The 22,045-nt window shown below is 38.3% G+C and overlaps 1 protein-coding gene and 1 pseudogene across 1 annotated transcript; one reads left to right on the forward strand and one right to left on the reverse strand.

Annotated features, from left to right (window-relative positions):
• Nucleotides 1–5,151: 5,151 nt before the first annotated feature.
• LOC132651980 (tripartite motif-containing protein 43-like) lies at nt 5,152–10,188 on the reverse strand. Its single transcript, XM_060376877.1, has 6 exons — nt 9,778–10,188; nt 9,146–9,241; nt 8,361–8,588; nt 7,530–7,552; nt 6,740–6,837; nt 5,152–5,633 (listed from the first exon to the last, which is right to left on the reverse strand). The coding sequence occupies exons 1-6, from the start codon at nt 10,186–10,188 to the stop codon at nt 5,152–5,154; spliced, it is 1,338 nt and encodes a 445-aa protein (XP_060232860.1).
• Nucleotides 10,189–17,013: 6,825 nt separating this feature from the next.
• On the forward strand, nt 17,014–17,576 carry LOC110539837 (small ribosomal subunit protein uS4-like; annotated as a pseudogene).
• Nucleotides 17,577–22,045: the final 4,469 nt, after the last annotated feature.

Below are 22,045 nucleotides of genomic sequence, written 5' to 3' on the forward strand. Positions count from 1 at the left end.
CAAATGTTCATAAAGGATCTCAAACTGATTTGTGTAATTTAAAAGCAAAAAATGGTTTAGGAGACAAGCTCTACATAATGAGTATAAAACAGTCAGATGAAGAAACTGCCAAGTCTCATAATTCAGACTGGTCTCCTGCGCCTGCCTCCCTCTAACCCAAACAACAACAAAAAAAGACCTCCAGGTAGGCTGAGGTAGAGAGCTCAGAGTGGGGGCCTATACTTCGGTGAGCAGGAGGAATGGGACACTGCACTTCTTCCCCCTCCCCTACAGTGGGCTAGGCTTGGATGACTTGCGCAGAACTGGGTAGATGGGAACACTCACACCCTCCAAATCGGCTGCTGAGCTGAGTAGCATCACCTTGCCCCTTCCTCTGCTCATCTCTCCTCCCACGGGCTGTAGTCAGTGTTGGCCAAAGGGATGAAGCCACTTCTAGCTTCAAAGATTAAATTGTGTGCACTGATAAATTCTGAGTTTTAAATTTAGTTCTGACTTTTAAAATCATAGTTATGCTCTATAAATTCACTCCTACAGAAAATGGTTTGTTTTAATATTACAAAACAGGTTTTAAAACATATTTAAATATTTAAAAAAGCAGGTACCGCAGGTGTTTTTTGTCTTTGTCTTTGTGTTTTGTTTTTGTCTGTCGACTGTCTGTTTTTATTTTTGGTTTCAGTTTGCTCTCGAGATCTAAAAAACTTGGAGAGTTTCCAATCTGATCAAGGGAGCCTGGGGGACGCCCCAGATCCCGAGGACAGGGCCATGGGGGCTCTGCTCCTTCTGGAATCTATGTGTGTATGTGTTTATATGTGAACTTAATATGATGATAGTTTAAAATTTGACTGACGATATTAATATTTTTGGACATGAGACAGTTTAAATCAACACCTCTGAGTTTGGCCCTGGACCGTCAGAGTTAAACTATATAAAACATTTTAAGATTTATCAGGTATTTTAAAATAATAATCCTTGGACAGTCTAACAAAAAACTTAAATACAGTTTCTCAACCCTTTGGGAGAGGTCAAAAGACCTTGGCATTTATTTTATTAACTTTACAAAATAAAATCAAGTCATGCTGTTTAAGCCAATTAAACAAAACCTGCAGTTATTACAGTATATCAGGTAAAAAAAAAACTATAAAATATGATTTTCTTCATTTAAAAAGGCTGGAGATTCTCAATGCAAAATGTTTGCTTAGGTACTTTTACAGGACCAAAAGGACTACAGTTCCATGTTAGCCCAATGTTATGCAGGGTTATATTCAGATCATTGTTAAACATTATATAAAATATATGCCTGGCTGCCAGTACCTAAATAAATGATTTAGTGCTGTTTCTTTCTGGCCTATAGATTTGGTATGGCCAGAACAGTCTATTTTTGCTAAAGGCTGCAGGCTAAGTAAACTTTTGTCCTTTAATTTTTTTTTGCTGTTAAGTTTTAGTACAATATGATAGGATTAATAACATTTGCTAGACCCTTTATAAATTATATTTAAATAAAAGTTTTACTTTGATTTTATTTTAAAAGAACAGATTTAAAGTTATGCTAAAGATTATAGTTGAGTACAAGATTAAATTTTACCTAATCTCTTTGTTTAGGCTGTTTTTTTAAGGTTAATATTAATATGGGTCACCATAAAGTTTGCCTATATAGATCTACCTAATAATTGGTTCTAAAACATACCTTTAAAATATATGCCAAAATTAAAGATTATAACATCCTATTTTATAAGATGGAGTCTAGAGCAGATGATAAAAGTAGAAAAAAGAGTAGATCAAATATGCTGGCTCTCAGACTTGTCAAAGATCTGAAATATATGGCATTTTAACATATGTAAGCTTATTATGACAGAGTCCAACCTGTTGAGCCACAAGAAAATAAATTAATTCAGTTTTTATAGATGCAACCTATAGTTTTTCCATTTTAAACAAAAGTTATTCCAATTGTTGATACTTCAACTGTATTTACTAATGATTCATTATCTGGTGTTGCTGCCTGTACTTATGAAAAGAAAAACAATGTCTTTTCAAGTGTCTAGCACATCTGCGCAAATAGCAGATTATCTGCAGTATTGGCTGTGTTTCAAATTTTTAATAAGCAGTCTTTAAACATTTTTGCAGATAGTGCATATGTAGCTTAGTCTTTGCCTAGGTTAGAGACTGCAGGTCAAATTCAGATATTTTCTCCTCCTGGAATTTTATTTTGACAAATTCAAAACTTGACACAAGAAAGAAACGTTCCCTTTTCATAGGACATTTAAAGGCTCATTCTAATATGCCAGGACCCCTGTCTGAAATAAAAAATTATTGGCAGATAAAGCCACCAAAGTTTATTGTTCACAGTTAAAAAGAGCCCAGGATGCCCATAACATGCATCATCTTAATAGTCAAAATTTGAGACTTAAATATGGGTTGACTAAAAAACAGGCCCGTACTATAATCAAGGCTTGCAGCACTTCTCCTCAGTTTCAGCTGTTTCTCATTTGGGAGTCAATCCTAAAAGGACTGGTTCCAAATCAGATTTGGCAAATGGGTATTACTGATATTCCTAAATTTAAAATTAAAATATGTGTATGTTTGCATAGATACCTATTCTGGATTTATTTTTGCCACTCCTCAACCAGGAGAAGCTGCAAAAAATGTTATTACTCATTGTCTACAGGCTTTCAATGTTCTAAGAGTTCCTAAGCAATTTAAAAACTGACAATGAAGCAAGATATAATAATAAACCTTTTAAAAGATTTTGTCAACAGTTTCAAGTTTCTCACATAACTGGAATATCTTACTATCCTGAAGGACAAGGCATGCTAGAACATGCCTACTAAACAATTAAGATTTACTTGCAAAAAAACAACAGAGGAAGATCCACTCCCCTGGACACCTTAATTAAAAAAAAAATAGATCTGAATTTTTAAAATTTGGATAAGCATGGTAAATCTACAGCAGATTGATTTTGGCATACAAAAATCAAAAAAATTTTGCTAAAGTAAAATGGAGGACCCATGGACCCAACCCTATATTCATATGGGGACGAGGAGATATCTGTGTTTTTTCTGCAGGAAATGATGCAGCTTAATGGCTACTGGAACACCTGGTATGACAAGTGGATGAGGAGTTTTCTCCTGACAATGATAATGATGTCAAAGAAGACCCCACCAGTCAAGATGACTACTATGTGCTGCCCTCAAGGAAGAATGTTGTTTTTACATGGACAATTCTGGGGTTGTAAAAGACAGCATGGCTAAAGTTAGAGAGGGTTTAGAGAGGAGAAAAAGACAGAGAGAACAAGAGGAAAGTTGGTTTCATAATTGGTTTTCAACTTCTCCCTGGCTTACTACTTTCCTCCCTTCAATCTGGGGACCCATGGTGGGCTTCCTTCTTCTCATATCTTTCGGTCCATGGGCCATCAAAAGGCTTACTAGCTTTGTAAAAGAACAAATTGACTCCCTGGCATCTAAACCCATACAAGTTCATTATCACAGACTTGATTTGGCTGACAGAGGCTTAGCCAAGCCGAAGGAAGATTGGTGACAATCCATCACATGGGTCTTGATTGCACTTGGCTCTCATGAGAACAGCATAAAACTCAGATAAATGCTTGCCTAATGTGACATGGGCACCATAGGGGTGTAGGACAAGGTACCTCGGGGGAAGGACCCAATTGTCCGCTTCTAAGTTCCCCAAGAAGCAAACCTGACTGCATAGAGGTTGGTGTTTGATTACCCCTAACCACAACCTGCTGGGGATGCCCTCAGGTGTTGATGGGGTCTTCCTCTCCTCCCCAAAAAGACACCCAAAAAGGCTGCAAGACACCCTGGGAGAATCAGGTCTCTACTTCCCCCCTCTGGTTAATGCCCACTGTCTTCAAAAGAGCTCATGTTTGTAACCTACTTGCTAGCCTCTTAAATTATTTGAGAAAGGGAGGAGATGCCGGGAGCCAAGGCCAGCTAGTGGAAAGTTACAGACAGCTGCAACAAGATCATAGGTGAGAGATTTACCTTTCCAGAACCTATGAGACATCTGTGAGTCAGGCTAGACATTTTGAGATATCTTAGCTGACATTCTTGTAGTATCTCTTTTAGCAAACATTCTTGCGGTGCTCTGCATCATCATTAATCACCCTGTTATGTTTTGTAAACTATATTGCTGACACATTTTCCCTTCCTGCCTTCTCCCTATAAAGTTGTGTGAAATTTTTCAAATAAACGAGAGCGAGATCAGATTATAGACTTGCTCTCATTCTTTGTGTCTCTTTGTCTCTATTTCATTCTTTTCATGCCTCCTTAGGAACTCGTTGAACTCCCCCTGGATGGGACACTCACTGTATGGCCAGTGTTTCTCAGGAATTGCCACTGCTCACCTCAGGTGTATAGACTTGAGTAATAGCTGTGGTCTTTCTTAGGCAGGATAGTGGTAACTCCAGGAGTTGTTATCATATTAGGATTATTTAAGCTTTCTTTTATTATTATTTATTTATATTTATATTTTAATATAATATATTTAAAATAAATATTATTAAATATAGTAATATTTATATCATTATTTATTTCATATATTATTTAATTCTTTATTTTTTTTATATTTCCATATAAACCTGAAGATCTGCTTAGAATGTCTATACAATTTCCTGGTGGTGGATTTGCACATGTTTATTCCCAACATTCCAAAGGCAGAGACAGACTTATGTTTCTTTGAGGCACACCTGGAATACAGAGTTAGTTCCAGCACAGCTAACACTACATTAAAAAAAAAAAAATCTGTCTCAAAACCCAAAATATCATGTGTCAAGTTAAAACAAAATTAGCCAGTAAATACATACCTGTGCTTGAAACAATTAAGATAGAATCCCACATCTAAATAATATTTTTATAATGCTAAAACCAACCGCGGGTCCTGAGCATTCTTAAAAATGGCTTTAATTCTGAACTTGAATATCGCTGCTAATTGATAATTCTGAAATGTATGCAGAGATTAATAAACAAACAATGAAACAAGAGAAACCTACTTAAAAAAGGTGAGGACCACAAATTAAAAGGAAGCATAGTCAGCCATATTTAATAGTATTTTATTATATAACTGCAAAAAGAAAAGTGATAACCATACAGAAGGAAATACTTAAACAGCACTAAAGTCCTGGATTACAGCTTTCTATTATATTGTGCCACCAAAGGAGAAGAAAGGCCTGACACGGTAATTGAAGGTGCCAGGAGGGTAACTGTATATGAGGGAACTCTTGGCTACATCCAGGAAACTCACACATCCACCCTCACAATCAAGGAGCACACCAACCTGGCCCACTGGCTTCCCTATATAGTGATGAATTACTGGGCAGGTGGTGACGAGACTGTACTGATTACCCTCCTTCACACACACAAGGAGAAATGCACCCTCAGGTTCAGTCTGTTGGCAGCCATCTTTACAGACTCCTACAGCCCAGTCCAATGGCTCTACTAAATTCAGCTCCCAGTAATATTTCCCAGAGGTGAAGCTCTGTGATCCCCAGGTAGCAAAATACTGTCCAGCAGATTCCAAAATTGTCTCCTGATGGCCAGGTCTAAAGCAGACTCTTCTTACAACATCAAATGGGGTCATCTTGTCACGAGCTAAGATTGCATTTCCAAATGAAATGTACACTGTGGAAAGAGGCAACATTTTAATTAAAATGAGCATTTTAATTTCTCAGGTCAGAGAGGTACCTGGAGATTGCCTTAATTATAAAAGAGAAGGCTAAGCCTAGAGGGTTAAATGTGGCTCAAACACTTCAAAGTCAAGAAATTCCAAAAGAAACAGAATGGGATCCTCATGAAAAATAGAGGAGAAAGCTTCATCCTACTTCTGTCAGGTGAATTTTAATTACACCTGGCAAAAGGAAGATGCATGCATTGCCTTTGGTCTTCATCATGGTTTGGACCATGATGAAGCCTGTCATCATGGTCGCCAATAAAAACCAATTTGTAAGAGAGGGGCAATGATAATCATATCTTAATTTGCATGTAAGAACTCATGTTTATTCTCAAGGAAAGGCTAAATATGCATTAAAAGGGGTTTGCTGGTTGTAACTGTCTGCCTTTATCCAATTGGCTTCTCTGATACTCTTTCCCTGTGAGGGTATAATTCACATTTAGATGTAACAGCGAAATTTAGACACTGTCTCATGTCCTTCAAATTTGTTTTATTTTTATTGCTCATGATATAAACCATTGTGTATATAGTTATTTTATGTTTATTTACTTAGTTTATTTTTGATACAGTCTTGGTATATAGTTTTGACTGGCCTGGAACTCACTGTATTGATCAGTCTAGCCTCAGACTCATGGGCAATCCTCATGCCTCAACATGTATGTACTGTTGGGGTTACAAGTGTCTAGCACTAAAATTTGGGTATTTTTAATCTAAGAAGTTCATGTACTTTATAAATTCAACTGTTAAAACGTTTAAGGAAAGAAAATCGAATATCTCTATCACTGGGTACATTTAACATGAGTTAGATTGTCTTTGATTAATTTATCCTTCCTTATGTCTCAAGGAACAAATGATACTATATTTTCATCCTGGGACACATATAACACTGTATGCATGTTCATCCATGATTTTTTAAATGACCATGTGAATAAACATGATTAGAAATGAGACTTACATTGACATATCTTTCACTGGAGATTAAAAGAAAATCATGTATGTTAAGGTTATCTCATTGTTGAAGGGCACCTCTGGTCATTTCAGCAGTGCTGACACTTACCTTGAAAACACTTGCACCTCTCAATCAGTCCAGTGATGGGCAAGGCACTGAGCTCTGGTTTCATCACCTGGGGCATGCACAGCTGCACTGACTCACTCCTGCAAGGAGAGGAAGACCTTGGTCTGCCTGGTGCTAAAGACACCATCACAGTGATGAGGAGAAATGCTCACTCCAAGTTCAGACAGTGACTCAGGAGTTAAATCCCTTCCCACACAAGCCTAACAACTTGAGTCAAGTCCCTGGAACCCATGGTGGAAAGAAAGGACTGACTCCTGAAAGTTGTTCTCTGACGTCTACACGTGTACAATGGCATACATGCATGTGTGCACACACATAATTAAAACAAATCAAATTAGTACAAGTAAACAGTTGACAGAAAAACTTTCACAAAAGCATTTTCTGATATCATAGTGACCCAAAGATCAGGAGACAGGGTAGTTTCCTCCTAGATACTTTTTGGAGCCCTTCCTGCTACCAATTTTTTGTCAATGTGTTCTGCTATTTCTTCTACTACTAGAAAATGCTGCTGGTGGACCGCAAAGTTTATGATTTCAAAAGTAGATATTTTATCACCAAGTCCTCTTGCATACACTGATTCACTATTAAGTAGTAAGTAAAGGCACTTTCTGGTAAAGAAGAACAGATATCATATACACGAAACCAATCTCAAGCATCATACACAAGCAATTGATTATTCCTGTCTAAAGTATATTTTTAGATTGCTAAGGAAGCTTGGTCAATTTTATAGCATGCTTTAAGGATCCTGGCTTGCACTGATGACTATACTCACCTTCTGAACATGTCTTCCAAATCCTGCAAATACAACAAGAATAGTTTAGATTTCTGAAGAAATGACAAATAATGTTTATATATGAAATTCATAAAAATGTTAGTCATCATCACACATATTGATCATTCAAATTTATTTTCATATCTTAAGATAATACCAACCAAGCAAATGAGCAGAAGAGAATTCTTGATGAAATCAGACGATGAGGGCAATAATTAAGAAGAACATGCATACATAGTGAACATACATTTCTTTACACCCACAGCTGTCTACAAATGGGACTTTTTTTGAGCCTGTCTACAATTCACAGGCATGCTTTTACTAAGACTACTTTAAAACTGTGACCTCACCCCTGAATGACACCTCATGTCTATAATCGAGAATTTTGTGTTTTGAGACCTCAGGATTACTTTGAGTTTCAGGCCATCATTCACCACCAAAAAGGTCCATACATTGAAGCTTCATCTTCCAAAGAACACACTAAATTACATTTTGTAAAGAGAAGACAATAAGTATAAATTTCTTTAAAACTGTGGATAATTTTCAAGTAGAGGCAAAAAAGAATGAATGTTTGGTAACAGTAATAACTGAATTAGGGATTTCAGATAAGCAAGCTACATAAGCAAAAAATGAGGAGATAGTCAATGGGGAATTCACTGACACAGGGTCAAAAGCTTGCTCTTTTAAGGTTATGACAGAACATAGTGTCTCCAGATTATCCCTAATATCCGCTGACAATAAGTGCATGGACTGTGGACAGCTATCTTAGATGTAACAGTCCCAGTGTGGGCCTCAGATAACAAAGCCCTTTCAGCACTCCTCCATGCTCACCTGGAGCAGCACCACATATGGCTGCTGGGACATTGTCATCAGCTCCCGATACATTTGTATTAGTTGATTCCTTTTTCGGACCATCAAGGCTTTGCTTTCCCAGAGTTTCTTTAAAAGAGCTTGGCCTTCATTTTCCATACACTCTATATGTTGCTTTTCTTCATAGAGGACTGGATGTACTTTCCTATACTCCGTCCTGATCATTTCTTTCCGAAGAGTCACATAATCCTAAAGGAAAAGGGATAAGCTAGGTCACATTTATAGAGTATTTTATCCTCTCCACTGACTCATTCTATGTTTAAAGTCAACTAGTGGGATCCTGTCAGTGTGCTGCACACACTGATTTTCTGTCCCAACTTTTCATAACTGTGAATTATTTTCTTTTATTCATTTATTCTTTATTAATAGCACAAACAAACCCATCATTTTCTCTAGGCATTTTCAGCAATTTAAGGAGATCTGAGTTAATGAAGAAAAGGTATTCATTGCTAATACACATGTTTACTCAAAGAAGAACCTTTGCAGGTATTAGTTAATCATCATGGGGCAGTCATAGGATCAAATGCAATGTGATGAACTGTCAGCAAATCACTCATTAAATGTTTCTGCCATAGCCAGGCCATGCTGTCTGAGTGCAACAATGTATATTACACTCAGAATTAGAGGCCTGCAGAAAAGGTTCTCCTAGTATCAACACCCATGCCTTATTCCCAACTTGTGAATGAGCAGATTTGAGAGATAGTTAGTTGCCTCAAGCTGATTTTCAGCATCAGACCCATACCCACCAACCACTGAGTTGGCATTCTCTTCTCTGCTTCTAAATTCTCTTGATTTTTTTGTATCTTCTCCCATAAAGATGCCATTTGCTTTAGAAGTTTCTCCTGTAAACAAGAATAAACACAGTCATAGTCCTGATGGACAGACAATAGAAATCAACAATTACTTTAGGAAAAGTTGAAGAATCACCATGTTTTTACTTTCTGACTTTGATAACTGAGTTGTAGATTTCAGACTGTAGAAGTACAAAATACAAAATAACTTTTTGCTCAAGTAACATGATTAGTAAGCCTGATTGAAGTAATTTGGATCTGACTGGGATTTCCAAATGGTTCTCTCCAGGTAATTCCAAAATTCTTTCAGTAATTTCTCTCCAGTGACATACAACTTTTAAAGATGTACACTTACTATTTTACTTCCCACTGACATCAGCAAACTATATTTCAAAACTGGAAATTATAGTACACTAATGGATTTCCCAAGGGATGCTTCCATTTATAGTCACCCTTACTCCATTAGCTGTTTTTAAAATGCTATCGTTCAGAATGCAATGGGTTCCTTATAATCTTGACATGGATCTTCCTGTGTTCTCTAAGCTTCCTTTCTCCACCTTTCAAGTTCTCTCAGAAACATTACTTACCATTTGCCCCTCAGAAGCTGCTTCAATAGGACAGTGTCTGTGACCTTTATGCTCCTGGGATTCAGAGCACAATTGACAGAGAAGGACCCTGTTCTTCTCACAAAAGATCCTCTTTGCCTCCTTGTGGGTCACACACTTTTGCTCCTCAGAGCTCAGGTACTTCATGAGGCTGTCCTGTCTGGCAATGGACACCAGCTTCTTCAGAACAATGTTGGTTCTGAAATCCTTTTGGTGGGATGGATCCTTACACATGGGACAGTGGACAGGAACTTGCAGGTCTTTCCAGGAAAGGCAGAGGCAGGCCCGACAGAAGCTATAGCCACAGCTCACGGTGACTGGGTCTGTTAACCAGCCAAAGCAGATGGGGCAGGTGAGCTCTTTCTGGAAGGCCTTTGAGATGCCTGACTCCATTTTCCTGAGGAAAGAAGCAGAATTACTCTTATTGGGTCCAAGAGAAACAAGAGCCTGCACAAAATCTGATCAAGTTGAGATTCAATTCTGTCTATGGCAAAACAGCCTTCATTTTTTGTATGACCAAGAAGAAAACTAAGCATAGGGTTGTGAGTTTGCCCTTTCCTGTTACAGTTTTTCTAATAGAAACACAGAGTGAGTTCATGATCTTCTGTGTCTTCCCATCTACATTTCTTCTAGAGGCTTCAGCTTAATTTAGTACCTTAGTTCAAGGCCAAAGGCATCTTTGATGTGATAGAAAAAAATACAGTGTAAAGTTGTCAAAGTCCTTCAACTCCAGAGGCTGGCCTTTCATCGCAGACATAAAACACCTCCTTCTTGTCTATCCAATAAAATACATCCTACTTCACACCTTCTTCATTAAATGCTTTTGTTTGATATCTGACATTAAGTTTCCAGTGATCCACCTTTTGATACATTGTAAGCAGTAATAGTTACTTCTCTTAATTCTGATACAAAATACTAACAAGAATAATACTTTATGTTGGCTCATAACTCAAGGGTATTGGCAATCTGCTATAGAAAAAAAAAAACAAACACACAAAAAAAATGGTGGCAGGAGTTGAAAGCATCTGTTCTCTTGGCATCTGATATAAGGAAGCAGGAAGGAAGGAATGTTTGCTGCTCTGCTCCTCTTTCTCTTTTTCTTCAGTTTGGGACACCAAGCCATGGAATTGTGCAATGATCTCAGTAGAATTTATGCTGGATCTCACCACCTGATATAAATCTAACCCAATAATCAATAGTGGACTTGTGCAGTCATTTTCATATCAATCCTAAATAACATCAATTGAATACTAGGAAAATTCTTCATGGTGACCTCTTTGATTTCCAAAGACACAACTCCTGCATTGAATTTATGGAAGGAAATCCTGAGGCATAAATGATGCTCACATGACTATTTGAGACTTACCTGTCCAACCAACAAATGCTCATTTTTCATCTCTTTTACATTTTACAGAGAGAAATAATCCTGCTTGGATTAATTCCAGTTGTTTATCTTTTTTACAGATTTATTTATTTACTTATTTCTTTGTTTGTTTGTTTGTTTATACAGTATTCTGCTTGCATGTATGCCTGAATGCCAGAAGAGGGCATCAGAACTCATTATAGACGGTTGTGAGCCACCATGTGGTTGCTGGGAATTGAATTCAGAACTGTTGGAAAAATAGCCAGTGGTCTTATCCTCTGAGCCATCTCTTCAAGCCTGATTAATGCAAATTTTGTGAAAATAACTTAAGTTTCTGAGATTTGACACAGATGTAGTCAAATGGCTTTAGAGTTGGTCCAGAGTAACTAAAAATGTAGGACTAACACTCATTGTCAATGATTAGTTTAGCAAAAAGATTGTGGCTTTGATGTTGCCTTTCTTAACTTCTCTGATGGTCATGTTTTCCACACAGGTAATTTATACTATATTAGAAACCTCTCTCCATAATGCTTTGGAAGTACACAGAGATAATTAAAATCAAACAGAGAAATTGACGATTGCATCAGACTTTAACCTGAAAGTACTATTATAAATGGAATGGTGTGATTGGTGCTGTCTTTAATTGCATGTAGCCTTCCAACCCAATACAAAACTCTGTCAGGAATAACCAAATCTCCAACATGGTAGATTATCAAGCAGCTCTTAATTGCATTGAATCTTAAGATTCAATTCAATTCACATCAAAATTCCATCACAATTATTTACAGACCTTGAAAAGACAATTCTGAACTTCATATAGAAAAAAAATGATATCTAAAATAATCCTGTATAATAAAAGAACTTGTGAATCTATCACCATCCCTCATTTCAAGCTGTGCTACACATCAATAGTAATAAAAATCATATGGTATTGGCATAAAAACAGACAAGTTGATCAATGGAATCTAATCAAAGACCCAGAAATAAACTACACACCTACAGACACCCGAGTTTGTATGAAGAAGCCAAAACCATACAGTGGGGAAAAGAAAACATCTTCAACAAATTGTGCTGATCTAACTGCATGTCTGCATGCACAAGACTGAGAATACATCCATATGTATCACCCTGCACAAAACTCAAGTCCAGGTAGATCTAAGATCTCAATATAAAACCAGATACACAAGATCTAATAGAAGTTAGAGTGGGAAATAGCCTTGAACTTATTAGAACAGGAGACCACATCCTGAACAGACAGAATAATATCTCAGGGACAAAGATCAACAATGCAAAAATGGGGCCTCATGAAAATTGGAAAACTTCTCCAAGGCAAAGGACACTGTCAATAGGACAAATTAGCAGCCTTCAGAGTGGGAAAAGATCTTTACCAACCTTCCATCTGACAGGTGACTAATATCCAAAATATATGAAGAACAAGAAATTAAACACCAAAAAACCAAAATAACCCAATTAAAAATGGGGTACAGCACTACAGAGAGATATCTCAGCAGAGGAATATTTAATGGTTGAGAAGCAATTAAAGAAATGTTCTATGTTTTTAGCCATCAGGAAAATGCAAATCAAAACAACTCTGAGATTCCATGTAACACCTGTCAGAAAAATCAGCACATGATGGTGAGAATGTGGAGAAAGGGGAGCTCTCTTCCATTGCTGGTGGGAATGAAAATTTTTACGACTATAGAAATCAATCTGGATGTTTCTCAGAAAACTGAGAACAGATCTTACTCAACACACAGCAATTCCACTCCTGGGCATATACACAAAACATGCTCGACCATACCACAAGGAGACTGCTCAAATATGTTCATAGCACATTTATTCATAATTGCCAACAAATAGAAACAACATACTGTGTACCTCTACACTGTTCCTAAATATCTCTAAGTTCTGGTATATTTTCAAACAATTAAGAGCATTTAATTGTTATATATTATTGTATATCCATTATTTATAGGTGATAGTATACATACAAAATCGAATGTTCTTAAAATATTTTAGAACTTAGATGATACAAAAAATTGAAAAGTATCCTGTGACTGTCTCTCAGTATAACAATACATCAGGTCAAATAAAGTGTAGAGAATGATAAATGTGAAATTATCAATAACTTTAACCCACATTATATCAGATAACTAAATGTGGACAGAGTCATTTTTATGTTAAATAGCAAAATATCTCTTCTCAGCAGAAACTTCAGTTCTACAATTAATTGAAAATAAGAAAACATCAAAGATTTTTCTCTGGTAAATTATTCACTCACCCAGTGAATTTTTTCTGGCTTCAGCAATATTTAGTAGAGATGCAGTAATCTTCGAAAGAATTTTCTCTGGCCTCAGGAGTGTTTGGTAGAGATGCAGTAATGTAGCTCAACTCTGGAGTCAGATCCTCAATGTGTGGAGGGGATAGATCTAGCAGGGTATGGAGCCAGAATGTTTGGAAACACACTCTGTGGAGTCTGGAGAAGAATGAACCGGGTTAGGCTCTGGAATCTCCTTTTATGGAGGCTGTAATGACCATGCCCACTTCCTCCCCTGGTTGGTTTTACTAATGCTTCCAATAGGTAAGCTCCAGTGGATTAAATCAACCCTCTTTCCAATCTCCACAAGCAAATCTCCATAAGGTTTCCTGAGTCATTGTTTAGCTGGGTGGAAGCTCACACCTTTAATCCCAGAGTCATAGGAACTGTACTACTGAAGCAGAAAGATTTTTTTTTTTCATTCCAGGCAGCCTAAAATATAGAGTAAGAACTTTGCTTTTTTAAGAAAGTAATTTTACAATATTTTGCTGTACCTAAATATTTCATGTGCTTACATTTTGCTTTTGTTCATGCAACAGATGATGATGTCATTAACTTCTGATTCTAGCAAATACCAAAGACTACTTTCTCCAAACATCTTCATTCTCTACTCACTCAACTTTATTTTCAAAAATGGAGGAGAGAAAGAAAGAAAGAAAGAAAGAAAGCCATAAATCTCATTCTATTTACTATTGACTCTGTAGAGTAACATTGGAATTCAAGGTTTTCTAGGTCCCCAGCTGTTTAGAGTTCATGTTGACCAGACAGAGAATTCTGTGATAGTGCTGTAGATATGCAATAGTTAAGAACCTTCCACATCTCAGTCATTAAATTTTGCCCATGGGTGCTGAGTTTGTATTTTTAGAATTTTTAGCTGAAATAAAATTGCATCACTTTCCCCTTCTCTTCCCTTCTTACAGATCCTTTAAATCATCAGCCACAGAAGGTTTGGCTAGGGTCTTAGGTGGATCCTCACACCTCCAAAGATCTGGGTTGGGTGGGTCTTACTACTTGAAATAATTCAATCAAGAAAAATCTCTCTAAAGAAAAATTCCAGCTGGGCTGGTGTGGTGGAACATGCTTATAATCCTAGCACTCAGGGAGGCAGAGACAGGTGGATCTCTGAGTTCAAGGCCAGCCTGGTGTCCAAAGTGAGTCCAAGCCAAAAAAGACCAGATAGAAACACCATGTCTGAAAAAAAAAAGAAAAGAAAGAGAGAGGGAGAAAGAAAGAAAGAGAGAAAGAAAGAGAGAGAGAGAAAGAGAGAGAGAAAAAGAAAGAAAGAAAGAAAGAAAGAAAGAAAGAAAGAAAGAAAGAAAGAAAGAAAGAAAGAGAAAGGTAGATTCCAGCCTTGTGGGTTTTAGTTAACTCCACATGCAATCAAGTTGACAAGCAAGAGTAGCCATCACAAGGGCTGACCACTTTGTGCTAGGTTATCAGTTAGGGAGCTCATCCCTCATAGAGGCTAATTCTTCGTCTAGGGGTGGGACTTTTTCAAAAATTTCCACTACCACATCAATATGTCCATTGTTCTAGTCTTGTTTATGCAGCCATTTCTAGAAGTGACACTTTCACAGCAGACTTCCTGGTATTCTGGCTCTTCCTAGCTTTCTCACCCTCTTCCACAATGTTTATGAAGCCAATCATGCAGGGGTTAGGATATAGGTTTATCTGTTGGGGCTGGGAGCCCCAACCATGATCTGTTGGTTTTTGCAGTCTGTCCAGCTGTGATATTCATTGAGTGTCTCTTCAATGTACTTGTAAATAAGCATTACTAGGCTTTTTGTTTGTTTTTACTACACTTGCAATCTACTGTTTTGTTTACTTTTATAGTTAATCAAATCAATGCTAAATTAATGTTGTTTCAAAAATTATGAGATCAAAAGACAACTAGCAGGAAAAGAGTGTTTAGGACTATTTTATGTTACTTGCCAGTTTTTCACATTGAGATATGCTTAGTATTTAGAGAACTCAAGGAACCATATGAGTATGTTGAGACAGATTCCAACAAGTGTGTACTAATGATGAGAAAGAGGTTAAAATTACATGTAACTCATCCCTTAAATCCTCTACTAAGATTCCAACAAGTGTGTACTAATGAAGAGAAAGATGTTCACTTAGAATGATAGCCAAATCCTGGAACAAATGTCTCAACCTTAGTTGAATAGGTTACTAGAAACCATTTAGCTTGTGCCTTAGAGAATCTTCAGGTGGTGGGGGAGGTTGATTTAAACAAAGGTGTGGCAAAGTTTTAGGGTGGATCCTCAGACTGTAAATTATCTGGATTTAGGTGGGTCTCCCTGCTTCCAATCATTCAATATATATATATATATATATATATATATATATATATATATATATATATATCTGAGGCTAAATTTCCCAGGCTCTTGCATTTTAGTTAATTGCAGATGTAATCAAGTTGACAAGCAAGAATAACCATCCCAAGGGCTGAACACTTTGTATTGGGTGATCACTTAGAAAGCTCATCCCTGAGAGAGGCTAATTTCTTGGTCTAGTAGTGAGTCCCTTCCAAAATTCTCCCTTCTACATCAACACATTCATTATTTTGTTCTTGTTTATGCAACCATTTTAAGACAGACTGTTTCACATCACACTTCCCTGTATTTTGCCTCTCAGAATCTCTTTGCCCCACCATCCACACTATTTGTGTAGCCACAGAGGCTGTATCTATGGAATATAGATATCTGTTGGGGTCGGGAATCACCATGATCTGTACTTTTTCCCTTGTAACCAGATGTGATTTGCAGTGAAGGTCTCCATTTGTTGTAAAGAGAGTCTTGTCTGATGAGAGGTAGTAGCTCATATAGATCCCATGGGTATATATTCAAATATTTTGTCACTCTTGACTCTCTTTCAGATCCTAGGCCCAGGTTACACTTTAACAATTTGAACAGACACAAGAGACTGGAAATTTGGCCAGTTTGGTGTATGGGAGATTTACAAGAAAAAATGCGAGAATCATTTTGAGGTACATCAGTGTTCTTCTTTTCCAGTAGTTGTTATCCAGGAGAGTTTTATCCACCTGGATGATCTGTGCATTGCTTGACAAGACAACTGGGACTTCTAGGATGTAATGACTTTTGTCACCCTGTGCTGTTCTTTACTCTGTCTTTACCGTTCTTTTCTCTGGTAGAGAAATAAGCATAATAGCTAGTTCCAAGTCCAGGTGGTCTCACTTACTATGGCATGCATGTTGGTGGTGGTCAATGCTGGTGAATAAGCATTTACAGAAGCATTATCCTACCCTGGCTTTCTACTCCCTGCTGAGAAAAGTCTTGAGGGGAAGCACCCAACACTGTTCTGAAAACTCAGGGTAGAAACACCCGAGCTAACTGTAACTGCATATTCTTGGTTCCTGTTAAATTGATTTCTTGTTTTATGCTGAGGTTGCCAACTAGGATAGAGTTTGTGTGTGCATGCACACATGTGTGTGTTCCTCATCTTTAAAATCTCCCTGCACCTCTCTTTCTCACAGGCATCAGTTCATAGAATCAGCAGGCCTAGAGAAGTCAGCATGCTGGTTACCATAATTTGGGTTTGTCACAAAAACTATGTGACCCCACAAAGACCCTTTGAGAAATCATTCTCAAACAAGAACTGATGTTGATCAGAGTAGAGCTCCACAAAAAACACGAGGTGTAGTGTGTCAAGTTTACATTGGGCAAGATTCGCAAGGCTGCCTGGGAATTGTTGACACTGGACAAAAAGGACCCCCAGAGTATCTTTTTGAAGGCAATGTTCTACTGGGCAACTTGTTCAAATTGAAGTGTTGAATGAGCGAAAGATGAAGCTGGATTATACCCTATGCCTGAAGGCTGAGGATTTCTTGGACAGGCAGCTGCAGAATGAGGTCTTTAATTTGAACCTGGCCAAATCCATTCACCATGCCTGTGTACTGCTCCGCAAGCATATCAGGATCTGCAATAAGGTGGTGAATATTCTGTGCTTCATTGTCCATCTGGACTCCCAGAAGCACATGGACATCTCCTCCTTTCTCATCCAGGCTAAGTGAAGAGGAAGAATGCCAAGAAAGACCAGGGTGGTGCTGGAGCTGGTGATGATGAGGAAGATGATTAAATCAATACCTTCCTGGACTTGAGGACTGAATGTAGGTTTCCAGTTGACTAATAAAACAGAATTGATACTTGGAAAAATTCTTCCTCTAATATGCACTTGGGGTTGCTCTGTGAGAAGTGTTTTCCTTTAGGCAATCTCTTGCAAGTGTACGAGCTTGTAAAAATGTGATAAATTTTTCAATTCTGTGTTCAATTTTTGTTATTTTAATTTTCTTACAAATTATTTTAGATTGGAGGGTCTAATGTACAAAAAAAAAAAAACAAAAAGAAAAACAAAAGAGGAAAGTGTGACCATCATATTGTACTCACAAACACTTTTCTTAGCAGTGACAATGAGTATGAGTATTGGTATTTTAGGGACACAGGACCACCAGCTATAGCCAATTAAATGCAAATTTGTCAAACACTGAAAGTTTAAGTTGTCTGGACAAAATTTGCCTCAATCAAATCAAAATGAGTTTTAGTGTAGATATTTAAAGAGATGGGCACCTGTTGGTTGGATAGCCAAGTCTTGTACAATCATGGGAGCTTCCCTTATGACTCAAGGTTTCCTCCCATAACACAGGAGGGTTTCCCTACTGTTCATCATGATGGAATTTAGATAGACATAGAAACTTCTGGACAAGTCTGTGAAGAATTAGTGCCAATCCATTCACTTTAGTTGGAAAGAGCCACCCTAATTGGTAATAAGATTTATTTATCCCTTCTATGGATTAGAGTCTCAAAATGAAGAATAGGGGAAAGTGGAGCTGAGCAGGAAGCTTTCCTAGAGTTCCTGCTTCCTAATGCTTTGGGGATGCCATTAAAACAGCTGCCTTGGGATCCTGCCACCATTTTTTTCCCACCTTGATGGACAATATCCTTGAATTGTGAGCCCCAATAAGTTCCTGTTCATGTAAAATTAATCAGGAAAAAGGAAAGTAACTAATATGGTCTTCAAGTGTCAAGAGGTTGTAGAGGAATGTTACTTTAGAACATGGCTGTTCTGGTAAGAGATGAGATCCAAAGATCTTCTAAATCTCTGTGACCCAGCTGGAATACACACACACTTTTAATTCAGGAGACAGAGTCAAGCAGATCAGAGATCAAGGCCAGCCAGGTACAGAACCAGTTTCAGGAAAAGAAAATCTTAGATCCAGGTGTGGGGATACATTCCTTTAATCCCAAACAATGAAGATAAAATTAGGTTGCAGAAAGAAGCACCCATGCTTGGAATTTATGTCCACTTGAGTGGCAGAAAAGATGACAAATCACTGAAGATTTGACAGAATAGGATACGCCCATTCTCATGAGAAGAAATAGGAAAGAGGGTCATCTTAGGTGGCAATACAAATTGATAGGAGCCAGTTTTACTGGGACAGTAATAGAGAGACTGTGGAGAGAGAAGTCAGGTAAAACCTGCAGGAGCCAGAGAGTGAGATGGAGCCAGGAAATTAGAGCAGATTTCTGGAGTTAGTTGGAGGCTAAGCTAAGCAATTCAGAGGCCTAAAGAAAAGCCAGATTGAATAAGTTAGCTGGGAGAGGAGTTTGAGTTAAAACAGCAGAGTTAAACCAGCCAGACCAAAGCTCAGTAAGAACAAGAATGGGCGATCATATAAAGCAGTAAGTCTCAGAGGCTGAAGAAATCCCAGGCCTAGGTTAGAGTGTATGGAGATTAGAAGCTTCCAGCAATAATCCTAGGCTAGCAGAAGAGGAAGTATGCCTCTCAGACAATTAACTGAACCAGGCAGATAAAACATACTTTTACAAGAAGTGAAACACTGAGATCTGCATTACTAGTTAGCTAAAATCAAATATTAAAGCAAAGCACTTACTAGGGAAAGAGTGAAGTAAGGTTGCATTTTCTTGGAGAGACAACCAAAGAAAGAGGTGACTTACTCCAGTGAAAAATATGAAAGCTTCAGAGGTTTGAAATGAAGGTGTTTTAACTCAGAAATATGGCATTCTCTTTCTTCCTTTTTTATTATTTGAGATTTTTACTTTACAACTCTTAAGAGTGCAGTCTCCCTTCTCACTCTACCCTCAACTTCTGCTCCTGCCCCCCTCCTGTCTTCCTTTTCCCCCAGAAAAGAGGAGCTTCCTCCCCTACTGACCCGGCCCGCAGGTCAGTCTAACAAGACCCTAAGGCAGGGGATGAGAATGGGAAGGGACAAGAGATGCGAAGAATGGAGACAAGCCAGAATTCTGATCAAGTCTCGGGTTAATTGTTCTTTAGGTTACAGCTTATAAAGAGTAAGAATGGGCAGTTCAGGGGGAGGAACTAGTTTCAGTGAAAAACACAGAGCAGGATATTCTGCAGGAAATTCTAAATGCAGGAGAATAACTCTCAGGTAAGCAGGAGAAAAGTTCTCATGTGGATACCTGACAAATCTAAATGGTTGAGCACACATCTAAAGAAGAAACAACACCTGTGTTCCAGGGGTGAAAATTCGCCATGTCCTGCTAAGCAGACTGTGCTTCATGGATTACAAGCAGCTTAGAATCCAGCAGCCATTTTATAGCTCCACACATCCTACTCCATTCCAACACTCCCCAGCACATTAAGTCACATTAGGACTGGGCATATCCTCATTCCCCAGGCTAGGCAAGACAGGCATGCCAGGAGGAAATGATCCAAAATCAGACAGTGGAGTCCATCTTAGAAACAGCCCCCACTCCACTTGCAGTCACCCCATATGAAGACCAAGTATTCCATTTGCTACATGTGTGGTGGGGGCCTAGGTGCCAAAGTTGATGCATGCTCCTTTGTTGATGTCGCAGTCTCTGAAAGCCCCCCTGGGTCTGGGTTAGTTGTCTCTGTTGGTCTATTTGTGAGGTTCCTGTCCCTTTCAGGTCCTTCCATCTTTCCTCCAACTCTTCCACAGGAACCTCAGAGCTCTGCCCCATGCTTGGCTGCAAGTCCCAGCTTTTGTCTGGATCTGCTGCTGACTGGAGCCTCCCAGAGGACAGTCGACTTAGGCTTTTTAAGCAGAGCAGAGCATCACTATTAGTGTCAGGGCTGGCTCTCTATCCTTGGGTAGGTCTCATGTTGGGCCAATTACTGATTGGACTTTCCCTTAACCTCTGTTCCCTCTTTAGCCCTGCACTTCCTGTAGACAGGGTAATTTTTGGATCCCAGGTTTTGTTGGTGGATTATTGTTCCCCACTTTCCACTAGTCCTGCCTGTCTAGAAAGTGATCACTTCAGTCTTCATGTCCCCCTCCACCTCTGCTATCTCTTCTAGTTCTCCTCTGAGTGACATTCTGACACCCTCCCTTGTCCCTCCTTGTTTCTTAGCTTCTTTGGGTTTGTGGATTACAGTATGGTAATTCTCTACTATAGGTCTAATATCCACTTACAAGTGAGTACATACCGTGTGGGTCTTTCTCGGTATGCATTACCTCAATTAGGATGATCTTTTCTAGTTTCATTCATTTGCCTGCAAATCCCATGATTTCAAAACAGAGGAATATCAAATGGCTTAGAAGCACTGAAAGAAATGCTTACTGTCCTTAGCCCTCACAGGAAAGCAAATCAAAACTACTCTAAGATTCCATCTCACACCAGTCAGAATGGCTAAGATCAAAAACTCCAGTGACAACTCATGGTGGCAAGCATGTAGAAAAGGAGAACATTCCTCCATGGCTGGTGGGAGTGCAAACTTGTGCAGCTTCTCTGGAACTCAACTTGGCACTTTCTCAGAAAATATTGAATAATTCTATCTCAAGGCCCAGCTGTACCACTCCTGAGCATATAACCCAAGAGATGCTCTACCATACAACAAGGATATTTGCTCAACTATGTTCATAGCAGATTTATTCATAAGATCCAGCAACTGGAAACAACCTAGATGTCCCACAACCAATGAATGGATACAGAAATTGTGGTACATTTACACAATGGAATACTACTTAGCTCCTAAAAACAAATAAATCTGGTATTTTCAAAGTCAGGTCTGAAAAATCTGCTCTGAGGTAACTGAAAAATATGGTTCTTTCCCTCTTATCCTTGTCCCAAACCCCAGGCAATTAAACCTTAACCTTAGTTGAGCAGAGTAGTGGAAGCCATTTAGAATCTACTTTCCAGAATTCTAGGGCAAAAGAGTAAATGATTTGGTTCTTTTAACCAAAATGTTGGGCTGTGATAAACCCTGGGCAGAGCACCCTGAGCCTCTTCTTGGTGAGCTGAGGATTAGAGAAGACAGGTATGGGGTGCAGTGCTCCTGAAGTGGAGGCTGATGAGTTTCCTCTGTTAATACCAATATTTTTAACTGCATCAATTGTTTTCTTAATGTCCAATTCTTTTCCTATTCTTGTACTTTAGTTATTAATTCTACAGTTTGCTATGTCCTAATAAAGGTTTCCTTTGACAAACAGAACCTTTTTGTTTTCATGCAATCCTTTCCTATTCCAATGAGATCAAGGCTATGGTTCACCTCTTCTATCATATTAAATGTATCTTTGATTCATTTCTATTGGGTTCTGTACAGGA

Source organism: Meriones unguiculatus, unplaced genomic scaffold, assembly GCF_030254825.1.
Source record: "Meriones unguiculatus strain TT.TT164.6M unplaced genomic scaffold, Bangor_MerUng_6.1 ChrUnknown_unordered_Scaffold_102, whole genome shotgun sequence".
In the NCBI taxonomy this organism is placed as follows: domain Eukaryota; kingdom Metazoa; phylum Chordata; class Mammalia; order Rodentia; family Muridae; genus Meriones; species Meriones unguiculatus.